Source organism: Equus caballus, chromosome X, assembly GCF_041296265.1.
Source record: "Equus caballus isolate H_3958 breed thoroughbred chromosome X, TB-T2T, whole genome shotgun sequence".
Lineage (NCBI taxonomy): Eukaryota > Metazoa > Chordata > Mammalia > Perissodactyla > Equidae > Equus > Equus caballus.
In genome coordinates this window covers 128,180,700-128,201,284 of record NC_091715.1, presented here as the reverse complement: position 1 = coordinate 128,201,284, position 20,585 = coordinate 128,180,700, and the positions used below count along the sequence as shown (strand labels likewise).

The 20,585-nt window shown below is 44.3% G+C and overlaps 1 protein-coding gene across 2 annotated transcripts in view; it reads left to right on the top strand.

The window, feature by feature from the left end:
* Positions 1-17,245, top strand: part of PLAC1 (placenta enriched 1) — a 176,577-nt gene extending 159,332 nt beyond the window's left edge. The window contains exon 2 of one of the 2 annotated variants that reach the window (XM_023633205.2): positions 16,411-17,245. In XM_023633205.2, coding sequence (XP_023488973.1) covers positions 16,469-17,107 — 639 coding nt within the window. In that variant the 5' untranslated portion in view covers positions 16,411-16,468 and the 3' untranslated portion in view covers positions 17,108-17,245. 2 annotated transcript variants of the gene reach the window in all.
* The last annotated feature ends 3,340 nt before the right edge of the window (positions 17,246-20,585 follow it).

Below are 20,585 nucleotides of genomic sequence, written 5' to 3'. Positions count from 1 at the left end.
TGGGCATGTTGTTAGTGCTCAGTAATGTTAGCGAGGAGGGGCGGGGGGAGCACGGAGGGCAGAGGAGAAGGAGGAGAGGGAGGAAGGAGCAAGATGACCTTGGATTCCCCCGGAAAGAGGGGCCTTGGCAGCTGGCCTCTATCTCCCTTTCGAAGCCCGACTCAAGGCTTCATGGTCCTTCAGGCTTAACAGCTGAGACCTTGTTCCCAAACTCACAGGTGTGCCGTCCTGTGCACCTGGGTAGAATGTTCCTCTCGCCTTCCTGCAATTACCAAATCACTTTAAGGGGAATGCTGTACATTTTTTCAAATGAAGCCTGCGCTTGTATTTGCTCACAGTGAATTTTAACATTTAGAAGATGATGAGCTTGTTTACTCAATAAATATGTATGTTTGGGTCCATTTGTCAACTCTCTCGCAGATGCCGTTCCTCCCGCCCGTTGCTGTGGGCTCCAGGAGCAGGGCCTGCGGGGGGGTAGGAAAATGCCAGTTGTTGGTCTTCTTGGACCCAAAAATTATTTACAGAGCACAGGATTTACAGTCAGGAAGGATTTTTTTTTTTTACAGAAATGGGCAAATCCTAGATACTCTTTATGTATACAAACCTCCTTTCCAACAGTTATGAAAGGACATTTTAAACTTTAAATGAGAGCCCTGTTGGCAGTACATTGTCAATGCTAAGTTCCATCAAAACATCATATTGAGGGCAAGGAGGTCACAGAGGAATTGCCACCTTTGGGTCTTGAAGTCTCCCCGATAATGCTGTGACTCCAGAAGTAGGCAAGGGTCCTCCTTTGCGCCCCTGGTTCATTCATTCCCCAACTCCTTGTGCCTCTGACGTCAAAGCATAAGCTGGTAACATACACCGAGAGATAGAATTCAACCCGGGGTCAGGGCCGCTTGAACAGTTCTGTACAGAAGCCCAGCTTTAAATTCTACCCTCCACAGAAGTAGTCCCCCTCCGGCAGCTGCTCTCCACCAGCTGCCTAGCCAGCTGCTATTAGGCCAAAATTACCACCACCTCAGGCTCCCCGCCACACGCTCCCTGGGGCTCTTTCTCTGACCCGTTAGCAGGAATGGGCCACAGTGGAAGTCAGCTCTGGTTTTCACCAATATTTTTTTAATTTGAATAAAAGGGCAACTCATAGATACCCCTCACTCTCACCATGTGTGGAATGTGATAAAACAAAAGCTTGCTGAGTCAGACCCCAAGAACCAGATTGAGCCAGAGATGATACGAATGTGGAATCAATCAAGAAGTTACGTGTGTTAGAAAGGACTGGCTTAATGGTTCTCTTTAAAATATTTGTTGAAATTTTCAATCACATCACGTAAGGTGGAATCCTCAGGCTCTTTTTCCAGTTCCCTGTTGTTATTATTTTTTTTGGAGCTGTTTTGCCTGTTTGTATGTGTCATTTGCAGATTTGCGGGCAACAAGAGATTGGGTGTAAAATGGAGGCTGGGAACTCACAGGGAGCAAGAGGTAAAGAATCAGAGATTCAGGATCCAAATTACTGTTGCTCCTGTGGTGAGAGGTTGTCACACAGGCAATTAAGTGTATATTAATTTTCCAGCAATGTAGTTTGAAAAATCAGCACATCAAATAAAATATTTAACACCCAGGAAAAGCCAAATTCACATTCTGCATGTGTGTCCTTAAGTGGTATTTTTATGGAAGGAAACCTTATTTGAAACAAATGTTGGAACAGAAGTTGAGTTTCTGAAAGGCACTGAGAAACTATGGCACATAAGGTTTTAAAATGTTGCCCATAAAAAGCATAATCCTCAGCCTCACTCCCTTCCACGGTTCGCATGCCTGCTCAATGCCCGCGTTGATCCACCTGTGTGTACAGGTGTCTTCACTTATTTGCACATCATTCACAGCGAAACCTGGTAGTTATATTGGTTACATGTGTGAAATGAAAAATGGAAGGGACTAGTGGACCCGTCATCTGGTCTCAGGACAAGAAGGGGATCTCACATTGATGGATGGGATGATATCTGGATAGCCCTTGAAGAGCTTCCTGAGACCAGCATTAGAATGAAGCTGTTTCTGCACACAGCTGAGAGATTCAGGTGCTCTGAACCCAAAGTGGGGAGCCCCGAACCACCCCCAAGCTTCCGTCTGGGTATCATGAAGTGGGGCTTGAAGGGTATTACATGTAACCTGCGCAAAAAGGAGAGAATTGGGGCTGGCCGCAATCTGTGGCAGGGAAGGCCCCTGAGATAGAGAGATGTTGGGGGGGCATAGTTAGGAAAAGTTTGCCATGACTCTCATTTCTTTCTCTCCCTTCCCGGATGCCTGCCCGCCGCCTCTCTTTTTTCATTCATTTGTACATACATTCCTCAAGTATTTACCGAACACCTATTTCAGGCATAAGCCTGGGCTAGCCAGGGCAGGAGTATACAGAAGACGTTTGTTCTCGCCTCTCCCTCTCAATGGGTCTTCTCTCCTTCTCTCTCTCCCCATAATTCAGTGGTAACAGGGGTGGATGGAGGAATATCCAAAATTTGTCCCCGTAGAAGACAACTGTGCCAGGAATTTCCGGCAACCCCCAAGGAGGGTGGCAGATTGATGGGACTCTAGTTGGGACTTACAAGGGGGTGAGGGAGATGGGGACAGGAGGAACCCTGCAGCCAGGCTGTCTGCTCAAGACTATTCTATAGCTCCCATTTATTGGGCACTTGCTGTGTGCCAGACCCTGTACGTGCATTTTCTTATACCTCATTTAGTCCTCCAGACCTATGAGATAGTTATTATAACTGGCCCTGTTTCCTCTGAGAAAACTGAGGCCAGGAGGGGGAAGTGACTTGCCCAAGGTCACACAGCTAGGAAGTGACAGAGCTCCAATTCAGGCTTATGTCTATATCTCTCCAATGCCCAGGCATTTTAAAAACTCAGATGTGGTTTAGACATAAGCACAAAAATGGATTAGGAGCTTCTGAAAGGTGCTATGAATCCTGTTTCAATGCAGTTTACTTGAGTTTCTTTATTCAACAGTAATAATTTTAATAATACCTAACACTTACTGAGCACTTATATGTCGGGAAATATACTAAACAGTTTTACACTCAGTCTCGTTTAATCAACATAACAACTCTATGAAACATTATTATCATTATCCTCATTTTACAAGTGAGGAAAGCAATGCCTAGAAAGTCACATGCCCAGGGTTTTATTCCAGTCTCTCTGACAGCTCAGAGCCACTCAGCTACCACGCTAACCTGCCCTAAGCCCTCCAGGACCTCATTATTTTGAAAAGTCTTTCCCCAGACTTTCTTCTCACCCTTTTTCTGTCCATGTAAGTATATCCATATAAATCTGCCCCATTTCTGTCCTATAAGGTGAGTTAAGAGCCAGCCCTGATGGCCTGGTGGTTAAAGTTTGGCACACTCTGCTTCTGTGGCCCGGGTTTGGTTCCTGGTCACAGAACCACACCATTCGTCTGTCAGTAGCCATGCTGTGGCGGTGGCTCACACAGAAGAACTAGAAGGACTTACATCTAGAATATATAACCATGTACTGGGGCTTTGTGGAGGAAAAGAAAGAGGAAGATCAGCAACAGATGTTAGCTGAGGGCAAATCTTTCCCAGCAAAAAAGAAAAAAAAATAATAATTAAAGTGAGTTAAGTCATTGACTCCTCCATAACCTCCCTACCAAGACCACTTATTTTCCCCAATATCAAACTAGCCAAACCTGGAAGTCCCAAGGACACGTCCATATAGGGGCAATCAGAACAAGACTGTTATGAGCACCAAATTTCCAGTCACCCTTTTAGGTTCATGGAATCTTAAGAACAAGACAGAGTAAAACCATAAATCCTTGTATTTAGAAATAATAAATGCTACTTAAAACTTGATTACTTCAAAAATACTCCCCAGATCTACAATCGCCCACAAGGAAAATCTCTAAGAGGGAGATAAAAGAGAAATCTTCCTCCCTGATAATTGCTTTATTTTATAAATAACAACAAGGTGACCCTTTTTGAAAGTGTTACTTATTTAGAGACTCAGAATTTAAACGTACTTTACTGGTGAGGGGTGCGTTCCAAGTGACCATATCCCTCGATAAAGACAGTCTTTCATTTTTCTCCCTTATCTTCCAATTGCCTGTCTGGGGTCATGTCCACAGTACCCTTATTCTATTTCAGCTTCTACCTCTCGGCAGTCAGAAAAATTACTCTGAACAACCCATAGAATGAGCACCTGCTTCAGTTATTGTCTCAATGTGAACATGCTAATCCCTGGGCTTAGGAGAGCTTCGCCTTCCATGCAAAATGGTCAGGCCCTTCTAATGGGTCAGCACTGCTGGTTTTAATACCCCAGTCTTGATTTCTAACAGGTGGGTGCCACAGTTGTTCAACTCTTATTATGAGCCAGAGCACGGCTCGAACAATATAGGATTCTTCATAAAGAGTCTGAGAGAATGCCAGATGATATTACTGGGGAAGTAAGCTCAATTCCTTTCTCCAGCATTTGAGCTAGGGGCTTTGCCCAGGGAGGAAGAGCACCCCAGCCCCGCAGTTTTCTTTATACTCACTAAATAGGCTTTTTTATTTTTAAGGGAGCACGAAAATGTTTGTGAAAACCCAGATTTTGTCAGGGCACTGGGGCTGCCTAGCTCTGGTTGTTTAGAACATGGTACTAATCAAACGTCACCCACTGAATCTACCATTCGGCTGTGTGTCCGCCCCCGCCCTCCCACCCGAGTCCTGTCTGGAGCTTCGCAAACATCCAGGCTCGGTAAATGAAGCCCAGCATTCTTTTTAAAGACACGATGAAATCAGAAAGAGACACAATCTCTGTCTTCAGGGTGGAATTAGGAATGTGTGAGTCCCACTTCCGTAGCAAATGTAAGAGTTTGAGAATGCATTGGTACCCTTTTTCCATTCAGAAAGATTTATTGGGTGAGCTTGCAGGCCATTCTTCATAGTTCGCGGCTGCCATATTTGATGGCTTTGCACAGAAGCCATACACATTTCCTGTCAAAATAAGTTTGGAAGGCCTGGCTATACAGCACGTCGTGAGGCTCATTCTCTTCTGGGTATGCACATGTTACATTGGTATCAGGAATGACTGCTTGCTCTAAAGAAGTCTAAAATATAAGGAGTGATATAATATAAACGGTGATCTAGAATTATCTTCTCTGAGTGCCTCTGAATTTCTCTTTCATTTATTGCCTCTGTTTTTTCTCCATTTCCTCTGCTTGAAAACCTGTTAATTTCCCCACCTCTGCAACACCCTAGACTCTGATCCCCATAAACAATTGATGCCTCTTTTTTGTGTCCTCATTCTTAAACACCTTCCCTGTGTTTCCTTTCTTAGCGTTGGCATATACTAGAAAGAAAACTCTGGAAGTTCTGTGAACCTGGTGGAAGCTTCCAATCCTGTCTTTGTCACTTACTAGTTTTGTGTCTTTAGTGAGTTTCCTAACCTTTCTGATCCTCAACTTCCTCTCCTGTAAAATGGGGCTATTAGTCATAGTACCTCCCACACAGGGTTACTGTGAGGATTGAATGAGACAATGCACATAAAGCCCTTTAGCATATTTCCTTCCTTCTTCAGGGGAATTTTGGTGGACTTGGTTTCTGTCTTTGTTTCCATAACTTAGGGGCAAAAAGAAAACTTTAAAAAGTGAGACGGGACAGGGAAAGCATGAATACGTACTTGGCTGGTATCTAAGCGGGTCTGCCCTGTCCAGCCTGTGGTACAGTCCTTGCCTGAAAGCCTGTGAATACCCCATTCTTCCTCATGTCTTTTTCAAATCTTGGGCTATTCTAGAAAGCTTGGTCCCTGCTGCTCGCTGCCATTTGCCATCTTAGAGCGTCTCCCAGCTTTTCCCAGCTGTGAGAAGCTGCACTCAGAGCCCCTCTATATTAGCTCCCTTTGCTGAGTTTGCGAGTCGCTCCTGCTCCCTCTCTGAAATAGCCCAGCCATCAGACACTGAGGCAGAATTCACCATGTCTCCTGGAGCAGTGGTCCATAGGTCAAGCCACTTCAGCACTTTCCCTGCCTTCCCCACAATGATTAACTCATAATAATATCTTGCGATTTCGTATATGTTGTAAAGGGGGAGAGACACCAGGCAGAGTAGGCCTGAGGCCCAAATTAACTTACCCAACCTTGATCTTGGCCAAGGCTCTCTGCCCTTCTGGGCCCCTCTTTCCACAGCTTTAATGTACAATGCCTCCTTGGGGACCTGATGGAAGGGCTACAGGGACCAAGGGCGGTAACAGGAGAGAGAGCACTCTGTTTGGGGCGGGGGGATCTCCATGCAAATAACGCATACCCAAATTACAGGAAAAGTGTTATATTTTTGAGATTTGCTGCCATATGTGAACCACGTATGTTCAGGCAAACTGAAAAATCCTTGGATTATGCAATTGCTTAAAACATTGTGTAAACATAGAAAAGAAAGTCATTGCTACTACTCCTTTCTAGGTTAAATAGAAAATATGTATTGTTTTGAGCTCTTGCCATAGCTGTGCTGAGGCCTCCATAGACGGTAGTCCGAGGAGCAGAGCCCCGGCCTTTTCAATCCAGTGCAGGTGGATTGTGAAGACGTCCCTCCGTGCGGGGCTTTCAAAAATCATGCTGCTTCGAAAGGCCGTGCCAGCCCCCCATTCTGGAGAGCCGGGCAGGAAGCCCTATTCTGAGGATTTTCCTCTCTATCATGACTTGCCCTCCCTTCCCCCCTGCTACCTTCCCCTTGTAATTGCCACCAACATCACTAAGCTCCAGTCACAGCAAAAACCTGGCTGAGGACCCCGGTCCCAGGTAGACAGGATTACAGTGTCTACCATATATCAGGAGTAGAAGCTTTGGACATCAATGACATTGTGAGACCGTCCGAAAAAGACGTATGTAAAACCTACACATGCGTGCATGAGGTGTGTGTGTATGTGTGTGCGCTCCCATGTGTGGGTTCACAATATATGTGCCCATTATGAACACAATACGATACACAATTATGAATACATTATGAATTATGATAATACCTTATGAACAGGTGCATGAGAATACACACACACACACACACACACAGCACTCTGTGACTGAACCTTCAAGACCCTGTCCTCTGGCCTCCCACATAGGACAGGAATTCCCTCTCCAGCCATCCTGACAAGCGGCCATCCAGCCTCTATCTGAATGCCTTCAGGGAACCAAGGAAACTCAGTCCTGTACCAGCCATCTCTGTTCATTTTTGGACAACTTTTAGAGTTACACAAGTCCTTGTATTACACTAAATCTCCCTCCGTAATCCCATGTCTCCAGTAGGTGTCAAGTACCAGCACTAGCATCCCCTTTGACAGGCTCTTTTCTTTCTAACTTTTTGTGTCCATTCCTTGTTGTCTCATCATCTTTCTAACTGCAAATGAAATTTAAGGTTGTAGCAAGACACAGAGTCCGAACTTTAACAGTTACAAGCTCTTATCTCCGGAAAGAGACACATAATGTCTGTTCAATTTGTGGAGAAAGTACATTTATGAGTTTGCTAGGACTGCTGTACAAAACACCACAAACTGGGTGGCTTAAAGCAACAGGGATTTCTTCTCTTCCAGTTCTGGAGGTGAGAAGTCCAAGATCGAGGCATCAGCAGGGTGGTGCTCTCTCCGACAGCTCTAGGAGAGGATTTTTCTTAGCCTCTTCTAGTTTCTGGTGTCTGCTGACAACCCTTGGCATTTTTCGGGCTGCAAATGCATCACACCAGTCCCATGGCCGTCTTCTCCCTGCATGTCTTCACGTCATCTTCCCTCTGTGTGTGTCTCTGGCTCCAAATTTGCCCCTTTTCTGAGAACATCAGTCACATTGTGTTAAAGCCACTCTAATGACCTCATTTTAACTTGACTACCTCTGTAAAGACCCTATTCCCAAATAAGGTCACATTCTGAGGTACTGGGGGGTTAAGACTTCGACATATGAATTTGGGGGGATGCTATTCAACCTGGAAATATATTTATAAATATATATATTTACATATATATTTGCAGACAAATGACGTAACTTCAAAGTTTGAAAAATTTCAGAAAAGAGTCCTTTATTCTTTGTTAAGAGGAAGATAGATTGCCAGGAGGGAGGGGACCTCCTCTTTTTATTGTTAATATATATTTTAATAGTCTTATATGTCACATATGTATATATTATCAGATATAGTATAATAGGTTAGCCTTTTATATTTATTTTTAATATTATTCATATATTTATTTTAAATATTTTTATATTATAATATGCAAATGATGAACACAATTTCAACCTATTAGGCATATATTTTGACCAAATACTAATTGCATGAAGAAGGTACCAAGTCGACGCTTTGCCCCAAGTATTTTGATATTTTGATGTCGCACCCAAAGCCAAATCTTTGTTATATAAAAGGTAAAGGTGAGAGAAATGGAGAGTGATATTTACCAGTAAAATATTATAGCACATGTGGAGATGGGGTCAACTGCAAAGCATTCTGGGGAGAACTCAGGCCAGGGGATGCTGAAACAAAACCTGAAGTTGGCCTGGATCTCTCTCTTAGTCTGAATTGGCAGAGCAGAGAGCCCAGCCCAGAGTGAGCCAAGGGTCAACTTGTGGTAGGGGAGACTTACCCCATCTTGCCTCCAATTTCCCAGGAACCTCTGGTGTTTTCTGATTTCTACCACTGTACTCAGAACTGGTAGTGGACATGTGAATGTGCTCTGAGGGGGAAGAGATATCCAGCCTGTGGATTGGTTCCCTCTTCTAAGGGAATCCATCCACGGGCAACTTCAGAGGGCTGTGTCCATTTGCCTCAGTCAACCCAGTGACTCCAGCAAGCCCATTCTAGGCACCCCATCACTTTTCAGTACCTCGTGGACCTGAGACTTCCGGTGCTGATGACGCTGTGTCTCTCAGTTACCTGGACTTGGTCTGGGTAGGGCTTGAGAATTTCTTCTTTCCTCCCATGTAAAGCCAGACCACAGGAGAGTTACACCTTGTCTTCCCTCTAGAAGTTGACTTAGTTCACTTGCCTGAGACCATTGGAGTGGGAATAGCCTATGAATCTATGGCCGAATCCAGGCATGCTGACACTGGTTATGTTTGGTTGCTCGACAGAAGGAAGGAGGATAATGACCAGGAGTTGGGGGCTAGTATCAGGAGTGCGGGCTCCATTTGGAGTGGCTAGCTAAGAGCTAATTGGGAGGGCAGTGAGTACCACTGAGCTGGGCAGATGTCGAGTCCTGGGCATTAGTGAGGCCAGTAGGCAGACTGGTGAGCAAGTGGATAGGCTGGGACCCTTGACAGGGGCCCTTCACTCTCTACCAAGAATGACTTTACTGCTGTCTCAGGCTTTCAACTGGGAGTTTGGGGAAGAAGCCAGAGAAAATGTTGGCCAGTAACCAGATTCAGGCCTTTAGGGGCTTGACAAGGAGGCACAGGGGCAGGTAGCAATTTCTGGTAGTCATTTATTGATTCATTCTTTCATTCAGTAAATATTTACTGAGTACTTACTGTACCAGATACTATAGTAGACCAAGTAGACTAGTTCCTTAAGGAATTTACAGTCCCAGGATTAAGGAATGGGGGAAAATAGTAGGGATTAGGGCCACAGCAGGAAACAGATTTGGACTTTCATTTCTCCTTAGCGTATGTGTGTGTGTCCGTCTGGCCATCTGGCCATCTCTCTCTCTCTCTCTCTCTCTTTTTCTGTGTGTGTGTGTGTATGTGTGTGTGTGTGAGAGAGAGAGAGAGAGACAGAGAGATTTGTTCTTCCCACAATGTCCTGGCCACAAAGCAATGCATCTTTGCCTACTCCAATATGCATGCCAGCCTCCCAAATTATAGGCTCCCTAATAATGACCAACAGCCTTCCTATCAAAAGAACCTTTTCTAAGCCTTTTCTTCCTCTCAGGAGCTGAAGGATGGTGAATGGCCTCAGTCAACATGTACACACATGCACCAAGTGGCCACATTCTGGGTGGGGCATACACAAGGTAGCTTTGGGTTTTAGAAAGACGCATATTGGTCAAGTCAGTTAAAAATTAGCCAAACAGCCTGTAAAGTCAACTGTGGCTTGATTTGGACTTCACCCAGCCTTCAGCTGGGGCCGTATTCGTGCACCTCACTTTAAGAAAACCTGTACCCAAAAATCCCGATTTTGAAAGGGGGAGAGGAATGTGCCTGACCACTTTTGGAAGCCATCTAGAGCCCTCATTTATTGACACAGGTGTATCAAAAAGGTGGTGAAGCTCTTGAAGCAGCATCTGATTCAATCCTCTGCCTTCTGATGGTAACACCGGGAAATCGTCGCAGGCGAACGGGCCTTTATCTGGTCCGGGCAGACCCCCAGAGACTACTAATGGTTTAAAAATGCAGCCAAGCTGCTGTGGAGTTGGGAGCCCTGCACAGACACGAACTTACCTTGTCTTTTAAAATGAGAAGGGACTCTGGGGCTTTGTGGCCAAGGGTGTAGTTTTCTGAAAAATCAAACTCAAATAAATTAATAAATTAGAACAAACTGAATTAGGGGCATGCATTTGGGCTTTTCCTTACATTTTATGGAAATTATGAAATACATCCCTTCGTTTAAGTTTAAAATTAAACTAACTCAGCATCTCTGAAAGAAAGGGAGGGAGTTCCCATGACCTGATATTTGCAATTTCCACTCAAGTACGACTCTCTGTATTTATTTGGAAATATTTGTGTTCAGTCAGGGTATGGTTTACCCTTGTTGTGTAGCCTTATTATAGTTTGATTTCACATCAGACTACTCACCTTTTAGTAACCAAATTTGTGGCCCAACGAACGCTTCTCTCTCTTACAAGGAGCTTGTACTCTTATCTATTTCGCAACCTTTATTTGTGCATGAGATGAACCATGACATTTAAACTATGCTTGATAGCTTAACAGATTATAAGAACAAAACCAGATGGCCCCCAAAGAATAATGCTTTGATTGCTTTCAAATTCAATGTCAAAAATTAAAAACAGCTTTCAAAAAGCCTTGCCCTTTTTTTCCAGAAGTGACTTTGGATCCTCTATATGTATATAGACTGTTTCCCAAAAAAACCTGAAAGTGTATAAACCAAAAATTTAACAATGGTTATTTTGAGGTCAAAGAATGTTTTCTTCTTTTTTCTTTTCTATATCTCCCAATTTTTCTACAGTTACTTTTAGAATCAGAAAAACATTTTTTAATGACTACTTTTTCAGTTTAATTTTAATGAAGTCTTTTCTAGGGTTGAGTCAAGGTGTTTTCCTCTGTTGAGAAAATGGACATTGTTAAGCATTAGCAGTTCATAATTCTTCTCCCATGCAAAATGATGAATAATGTGCGGTTCCTTAAACACTGTGCTTCACGAGGTTGGAAAACTGAACCGGACCCAGATTCTTTAGAATTAACGTAAATTCTACCAAAGCAGTTATTTAATTTTCTAACTCACTTTCATGTACCTTCGACGTCACTAGTATAATCACAAGCCTCCTTTCTTTGAGAGCAGTAAACCCACTAATTCTTTAAAACTGGGCTTTAAAAAGAACCTCAATTTAAAAAGTCTCCCAAACCTTGAGATAGTTGGCAGGGCAAAGTCAGAATGTGACCATCTGAATTTCTAAACGAAAGAGTTCACAAAGTGTTAGGATTCTTTTTCCCATTCTTGTTTTGTAAAAGAATCTTTATTCCAACTCAGATTCCTTTTTCTTCAAATCAGCTGCGAGAGAGTGGACAAACTTTGCTGCAAATCAAAGCCCTGACAGTTATATTTCCCTGGATAATTGCACACTGCTTTGGTTTCCTTTTCCCCTCTGTTTCCTTTTGTTTTGACAACAAGATTCTGGGAAAACAATATACAAATGATAACTATGCTGTCATGAGTATACTGAATTTTAAAAATAAATAACTGTCGACCCAAAAAGCTTCCAGGAGCCTATGGAGTGAGTTCTTTTTCCAAAGCGTTCCAAAACCAGATGTGGAAATGTTTAGCTAATTCCCCTCCCCATTCCCCATGCAAAGAGTTCAGATGTGTCTCTAACGACATCAGAGGAGATGGGGAGGCAAAAATCCTGTCTGCTTTCAAGGAGATTTGTGTTACACTTCTCAATTCACTCACCAGCGTCGCAAAACTAATTTGGACTTCAGCTTTTGTCTCTTTTAACAAGAGCCTTTTCTTCCTGAGACTAAAAAATGCTCTGTGTTTAGACCGATCTCTAATCTCTTTCTTGTAAGACATTAAGAAATAGAGTTCACATTCCCAGAATGAAACGTTTCATGATTTTTTTAAAAAAACATAAAGGATTTATTAAGAATTAGGCTTATTAGGGAGTTCTTGAAAAGTAGGAGGAAAACTCTTTTAAAGAAACTAATGGAAAATGTATATGCATAAACCACATTTAGGAAAAACAGAAAGCTACTGTACTCCGTAGCTGCAAAGAAAGCGAACGTTTTGCAGCCAGGTGTCATTAGCAGCTCTGGTTTTGCTGGCCTCTCTATAGCTTAGTTCAGGACAGTATGTACCGATAGCTGAGCCCTGCTCAGCTGTACAAATGCATCTAAGCTCATTGCTTCTGGAATGTCACAGGGATCATTTGCAATCAAGTCAAAATGGGGCTGTGGTAATGCAAACCCTGAGACCTGCTTTCTAACAGCCCAGCGGCCTCTAAGAAGCTGGACAGTAGTCCCAAGGTGAGCGCTCCCTTCTCTGCATTTTTTTTCCCCAGTCCTCGACTCCCCTCAGCTCTGCAGACTTCCGGAGACTTTAAATAGGATTCCGTCCACAGCGCCCGGGATGCTGTGCACAGCCCCAACTAGGACTAAAAATACCTTCAGTTTGGCACCCCCACACAGCCGTCTCTTCTGGCACCCCCTTCCCATCTCAGCCTCTTGGCCCTCTTTTTCCTCTGCCCGCAGTAATCAGAGCCCCCCCCACTCCTCTGCCCAAGAGCCCATTCAGCCAGCACATCTCAGCTAGATGTTAGAAAAGCCAGCTGATTTGATGAATTGGCACTGTGTTGTGAATGACTTATGACCATCCCGCACACGCACATACACATGTGCATTCCACCCTTCCCTGAGAATGGCAGGCCGCAGGGGAGGGAGGCTGCCCAGTTCTGATGACCTGTACTCAGCAAAAGGGAGCAGCTGCCCAAGTGTGGCATTGAGCTAGGTGTTAGCAAGTTCATCAGCAAATACCTTCTGCTCGCCTCCTAATATCCCGGCTCCTCCCCCTCCCCTTAGAGATGCACCATCTTAAACCTGGGTCTCACTGACTTCACTTCTCAGCTCTACCTGACCTCAAAGCTATGTTGTCACACACATGGGCATCTCCATTTATTGCTCCCACCATGTGGCAATCTGTTCCTGGCTATGAGAAAATCAGAGGAAACAGATTCTGTCCTGTCTGAGTTGGGAGATTTGTACTAAATAAACACGCAAACTCAGTAATGTTACTGAGTTCCCTCCTTTAAGACTGATTCAGTGCAATGTAATTCAAAGAGTGGATGTGGGGGGAGGTGAGGTAGTCTAAAATGGTCGGTTCCGGACAACTGTCTTGTTTCTCGGGGAATCGACTTTTTATGACTTCATTTGGATTATTCATGAGAGTGAGGAGGAGGCTAGGAAAGAAGCTGGAGGAAGGGAGAGGAAATGGATGGCTTAACTCTGTGGACAAGAACACAGCCTTAAACTTGGGTCTCAGTTTTGGGGTTTGAACAACAAAAATGGAATTGAAGGATTGTTTCCTAGGCCTGTTCCAGGAACTGCTTAAAGGGGAGGGTTTTGTTCAGAGCAAATAGGTCCCGGCTGTGAGACGATGTTAAGGAAAGAAAGAGAGAGAGGGAGAGAAAGCCACTCCTAAGGCGTGCTCAGGATGCTAAGGTGGTCTTCCTTAGCCAAGACAGTGAGACAGTGGTGCAGTAGCAAAGAGTAATTATCTCAGCTTCCAAAAGGAAACTCAGCAAATATCATGCATCGTTCCGGAGCAAGTGGTTTGTTTATTTGACTGTTGAGTCATTATCCACGAGCAGCCGGCATCAGAGTTTACTTGGTTTGTTGTTGTTGTTGTTGTTGTCATTTTATTTTGTTTCGTTTTTCGGAAGGGTAAGAAGGTTGGCTTTTTTGTTTGTTGCTGCTGCTTCCATTTTCGCTTTGTGAAAAACGAAAGAGCAGTCCTAGGAGAGTTTTCAGAAGGAACAGAGAGGAAAAGAAGGAAGAAAGCAGGCCCCTCAGGCTTCTCGTTACATCCCAACACCCCCGAGAGAGTGAGGAGTCCCTAACGGGAGAGTGAGAGAGAGCGAGGCCCAATCCGTACCAGTCAGATCACGGGCCTGGCTTAGAAACAAAGCATTTCATCCAGGCCAGTGCACTTTTCCGGTGGGCTCCTGTGCCGTGGTTTCCATTAAAGGATGCGGCAGATTCATCAATATCAAGGGAAGAGAAAGAGCTGCATTTTTGCAACTGGAGAAAAGGGGAGGAAAGAAATGTCTTGGGATGCTTTTTAGCACAATGCTGCTCATGTAGTAGTCGCTCAATAAAATATTAGCCAAAGAATGAACTCATTTATGCAGGGGTCACTTCCCTCAGCAGGGAGCAAAAATAAAACCCTACACTTAGACATATACATTTCCTATGAAATTTTAGGCACTTTGCTATTTGATTTATGTCATTTTCACTTTTAAAATGAAAGCTGACTTGGACAATATCTGATGATACTCCTCTTGCTTGCTTCTTTCGTCATTTGTCGCCTCCTTCTGATATTGTGTTTTAGACACTAGTTCTTAGCATTGCTCTTTTTTTCTCCCTGCTACTCTGCCTGCCATTCTTTGGCGGTAAAAGGCAATAGGACTCGGAAGTGGCCACGGAGCTTTCCACTGAAAAAGAAAAGAACAAGCTAGTGAAAATAAAAGAAGAACGCAAAGCAAAGGCTATGACTCAAGGAGGTACAAACCATGGCCACAAAGAATATTTTAGGAAATACCTTCTCAATCAACATGGAAAGTGGAAACCCAGGACTCCTTGTCTTTAATATGGGACTTTTGAGTAGTATTCATGTGTAATATGGACTGAAAAATGTAAAATTAAAAATCACTATGTTTTTGTTTCTGCAATTTCACTATTTTACGAGGTGTCCGACTGATGTATCAGGGAATCTATTAGTCATGGTGACTTAAGATGCTACTGCTGCAGTTTATGAAGTATTCATGCGATCAGTTTAAGTGAGCCACTTGGTGGGGCCGGCCCGGTGGAGCAGCAGTTAAGTGCACATGTTCCGCTTCGGTGGTCCAGGGTTCGCTGGTTCGGATCCTGGGTGTGGACATGGCACCACATGGCAAGCCATGCTGTGGTAGGCGTCCCACATCGAAAGTAGAGGAAGATGGGCACGGGTGTTAGCTCAGGGCCAGTCTTCCTTAGCAAAAAGAGGAGGATCGGCAGCAGTTAGCTCAGGGCTAATCTTCCTCAAAAAAAGAAAAAAATTAATAAAAGTGAGCCGCTTGGCAAAATTTCAATATTTGGTTGTCAGGAATAAACCACAATCTTTTCTTAGGTTTTATTTAATTAAATTTGCTGCTAACCAAAAAAAAGGCAATAGGAAGGGGTTTGTTAGTACAGTATACGGGAGGACACCCGGGCCCTTAAGGAGGGCAGTGCTGCCAGCTTGAATTAAACTGTATCTCCTGTCGCCTTATTTAATGTTTGGCACAAAAACTGTTTTCTTTTTTTATTGGGGTTCCACACAAAGGGATGCCTCTCCTGATCAGTGTGGACTCTCATGCTATATCTGAGGGATGTGTGTTTCATACCAAAACAGCATGGTAAAGTCACTGAAAGAAACCATTGTAGGCATCTATAAACACGTGAGTTCCAACAATGGAATTAAAATTCAGTTCTCGCAGGAATGCTTTCCTTTTCTTTTTTGCAGTTTTATTGAGGTATAATTGACAAAACTGTAAGGTATTTGAAGCATACAGCGTGATGATTTGACATGCGTACACATCGTGAAAGGATTCCTCCCATTGAGTTAATTAACACATCCGTCACCTCATATGCTAACCTCTTGCAGGGGGCGGGGCGGGGGCGAGATCATTTAAGTTCTACTCTCTTAACCTTTTATGAATATTTTAGGAACAGCCTTTTTTTTTTTTTTTTAAAGATTTTATTTTTTCCTTTTTCTCCCCAAAGCCCCCCGGTACATAGTTGTGTATTCTTCGTTGTGGGTTCTTCTAGTTGTGGCATGTGGGACGCCGCCTCAGCGTGGTCTGACGAGCAGTGCCATGTCCGCGCCCAGGATTCGAACTAACGAAACACTGGGCCGCCTGCAGCGGAGTGCACAAACTTAACCACTCGGCCACGGGGCCAGCCCCAGGAACAGCCTTTTTTTTAAAAAAAATGATCATGTTTGAACTTTCAATAGGCAATAAGATGATTTGCCTTTTGTGTTTTTGTGTGCTCTAGAAACCTTCACCAGACAACGGCCTGTTTCCTGAATGCAGTTAGCCGAGCAGCTACAAGGATGAAAGTTTTCCAGTGGCTAGCAGGGATGCTCATCCTCACCTCTCTGTTGGCGGCCTGTTCCGGACAAAGTCCAATGACTGTGCTGTGCTCCATAGACTGGTTCATGGTCACGGTACATCCCTTCTTGTTGAACAATGACGTATATGTGCATTTTCATGAGTTACACTTGGGCCATGGTTGCCCTGCCAACCATGTTCGGCCACACGCCTACCAGTTCACCTACCGCGTTACTGAATGTGGCATCAGGGCCAAGGCTGTCTCTCAGGACGTGGTTATGTACAGCACTGAGCTGCACTATGCTTCGAAGGGTACCTCATCGAAGTACATGATCCCAGTGTCATGCACTGCCCCCCAAAAGTCCCCGTGGCTCACTACGCCCTGCTCTGTGAAACTAGCCAGCGAGGGAGGGACCACGGTCCAGAATGGCAAGACATGCTATGAGGTGTTCACATTGTCGCAGTCCAGCCAAAGGCCCAACTGTGATTGTCCACCTTGTGTCTTCAACGAAGAAGAGCGTGTCCAGGCCCCACGTCACCAAGAAGAGGCTCAGGAGGGCCGTCCTGAGCAGTTTTCTCCCTTGGAAGATATTTCTCAGAATTCATCTCTTCACTCGGATGACCTGATTGAGTTCGTGTGATCCCCAGATTCGGGGTCTCCTGTAGATGTTCTTTCTAAAATTAGTGTATAATATTTACTAATATCAGACACATAAGTGCTCTTGTGGCCCTCTTTTGAGTGTTTTTGAGAAAGGGCAGCCTGTGGTCATTTCATGAATAAAGTTCTTTTATATTTTTACTTCTTTTTTAAAAGAGAAAATAAAATTCTGATGGCATAAAAATATCAATTGGGCATTTTTATTTAATAAACACATATACAGTTTTTACTATGGGCCACGCATTTCCTAAGTGCTTTACAAACATTGGTGCCTGGTCTCTAGGGTGACTTTTCTCTCCTTTAAGGTCCCCCAATGGAATCCCTCCCTCTGTATCCCCATTTCACTTACACTCTGCATCATTCAACAGCACTGAGCTACATACCTCCTTAGTTCGATCTATAGCTGTATCACTTTTCATCCGTGGAAGGCATAGGATGCACTAGTGATTTTTAAACCACCAGTGGTTCTTAGAATCACTCAAGTCACATCCCACCGTCCTGAGGCCAAGGACTGGATCTTATACCTTAGTGACAGACTGCCAGTACTTCGAAAGGGGTTTTGTTCCCTGACTTTTGTGATCAGGAAATTTCCCCCAAGTTTGGCTATCCATTAGCTCTCTCAAAGACTTGAAAGGGGAAAAAGAAGCAAATTTAGTCAACAAATATTCATTGAGTGCTACTACATTCCAGGCACCATTCTAGGCACTGAGAATATGGAAGTGAATGGAACCTGAGGCTCAGGGAAATTGAGGTCACACAGCTAGTAAACAAAGAGAAATTCAGATAGTGACAAATGCCATGAATTTTTTTTAAAAAATAACATCGATGCCTTGGGGGCTGGCCCGGTGGTGCAGCGGTTAAGTTCACATGTTCCACTTCGGCAGCCTGGGGTTCGCTGGTTCAGATCTCGGGTGCAGACGTGGCACCACTTGGCAAGCCATACTGTGGTAGGCATCCCATGTATAAAGTAGAGGAAGATGGGCACGGATGTTAGCTCAGGGCCAGGCTTCCTCAGCAAAAAGATGAGGATTGGCAGCAGATGTTAGCTCAGGGCCAATCTTCCTCAAAAAAACAAAAGCAAAAACCATCCATGTCTTGTGTTTTTTTGGAATGGGAAGATTCACCCTAAGCTAACATCTGTTGCTGATCTTCCTCCTTTTTATTCCTTTTCTCCCCGCAAAGCCCCGGTACATCGTTATGTATAGTTGTAAGTCCTTCTAGTTCTTCTGTGTGAGCCACCATCACAGCATGGCTACTGACAGACAAGTGGTGTGGTTCCACACCTGGGATCCGAACCTGGGCAACCAAAGCAGAGTGCACTGAACTTTAACTGCCAGGCCATCAGGGCTGGCTCGCCATGAAGAATTTCAAACAAGGTGATGATATGAGAGAAATTAGAGAAGGGATTAGAACAGTCAGGGAAAGCCTCTGAGGACTTGTCATTTGAACTGAGTCTTGAATGTGAGGGAGTCAGCCCTGGGATGATCCGAGAGAGAACATTCCAGATAGTAGAAGCATCTCATTTAATCCTCACTACAACCCTGAGAGAAGTACTCTTATTATATCCATTTTACTAATAAGGAAACTGAGGCACAGAATGATTAAGAACCTTGCCCAAAGCCAAACACCTACTAAGAGGCAGAAAATGTTAGCACAATGTCCATGATAACACACACATAGCGTTTCAGTAGATGAGTAGACATTAGAAATTCAGTCACTGTCTTAGTCCATTTGGGCTACTATCACAAAGTGAGTGGCTTATCAACAACAGACATTTACTTCTCATCATTCTGGGGGCTAGAAATTCAAGACCAGGGTGCCAGTGTGGTCAGGATCTGGTGATGGCTCTCTTCCAGGTTGCAGAATGCTGTCCTCTGGTTGTGTCCTCACATGATGGAAAGAGAGCAAGGTAGCTCTCTGGGGTCCCTTTTATAAGGGCACTAATCTCATTCCTGAGGACCCCACCCTCATGACCTAATCACCTCCCAAGGGCCCCACCTCCTAATACTATCACAGTGGAGGTTAGGATTTCAACATATGAATTTTGCTGACACACAAACATTCAGTCCATTGCAGCCATGACAGTTGAAGAAACACAGCTGTTCATTTAAAAACGTATTGCCCCTTCTTGAGGAAAGCCAGGTAATAAACCCTGAAAATACCATATTCATTCAACAAATGTTTATTGAGCTTGTCCTATGATCCAGGCATTATGTTAGATGCTGAGCATGCAATGGTGAACAAGACTAACACAGTCTAATCAGGAAGAGATAAGTCAAGAAGCCTAGGGAGCTAGAGGCTATTCCAGCCAGAGAATGGGCCCGTGCAAAGACATGAGGATCCGGGCTGTAGCCATCAGAGAAACTGCAAGTAGTTTAGTCCAATACAATGGAGTGGGGGAGGTTGATGGCGGTAAGAAAAGGTGTTCAAGGAGTAGCAGTATACAAGACTACGCACACAAGAACTAGCACTTCCCTCCCCATCCTCTCTTCAGAAGCTTACAGATTATTAAATACTAAACCACATATAAATAACTTATCAGGGTCCGGCCCATGGCTGAGTGGTTAAGTTGGCATGCTCTGCTTCAGCGGCCCAGGGTTCACCAGCTCAGCTCCTGGGTGCAGACCTACGCACAGCACATCAAGCCATGCTGCAGCGGCGTCCCACATAGAAGAGCTAGAATGACCTACAACCAGAATATACAGCTGTGTACCAGGGCTTTGGAGAGGAAAGGAAGGAAAAAAAGAGGAAGATTGGCAACAGATGTTAGCTCAGGGCCAATCTTCCTCACCAAAAACAAAGAATAATAATAACTTAGCAAACTATCAGTACTAGACACATTAGACCTGGGCTACCATGTTCAAGTTGTGCACTTCACAACTGCAAGGGGCAATATTCATGGAGACACCCCCTGGGGTTGTGTAATGCCCCAGCCTTGGAGAAGACTCAAGACCTACATGGTAATAATAATCATTACCATGTGCCAGACACATTACATACGTGATCTCATTTAATCCTCACGACAGCTCTGCAAGATAAAAATAATTTTCTCTGTTTTATAGATGAGGAAACTGAGGCTCAGAGAAATGGAGGCCATAGAGTTAGTAAGTAACCTCCCTGGGATTCAAACCCAGGTTTGTCTAACTCCAAAGTCCACTTTCCCATCTATACGCAACTCTCCCCACCCCCCTACCCCCACCGAGGGAGGGTTGGAAGATCCAGGAAGACTTCCCAGTAGAGGTGGGCAATGACCCCACTCTTAGAAGATGAGGAGGATTTGGCTAGGCAGAGAAGAGGAAGTAGAGCATTCTTCATGAGAATCAGCACTGGGACACGGTAGAGAAGAAGGTGTTGGAGGGAGGACACTCAGGGGTTATTGCTCGAACCTAGGCGGGAGGAGATGAGGAGAGCACACGGGGGAAGCAGCTGAAGTGTAGGGAGAGATGAAAACGAGAAGGATT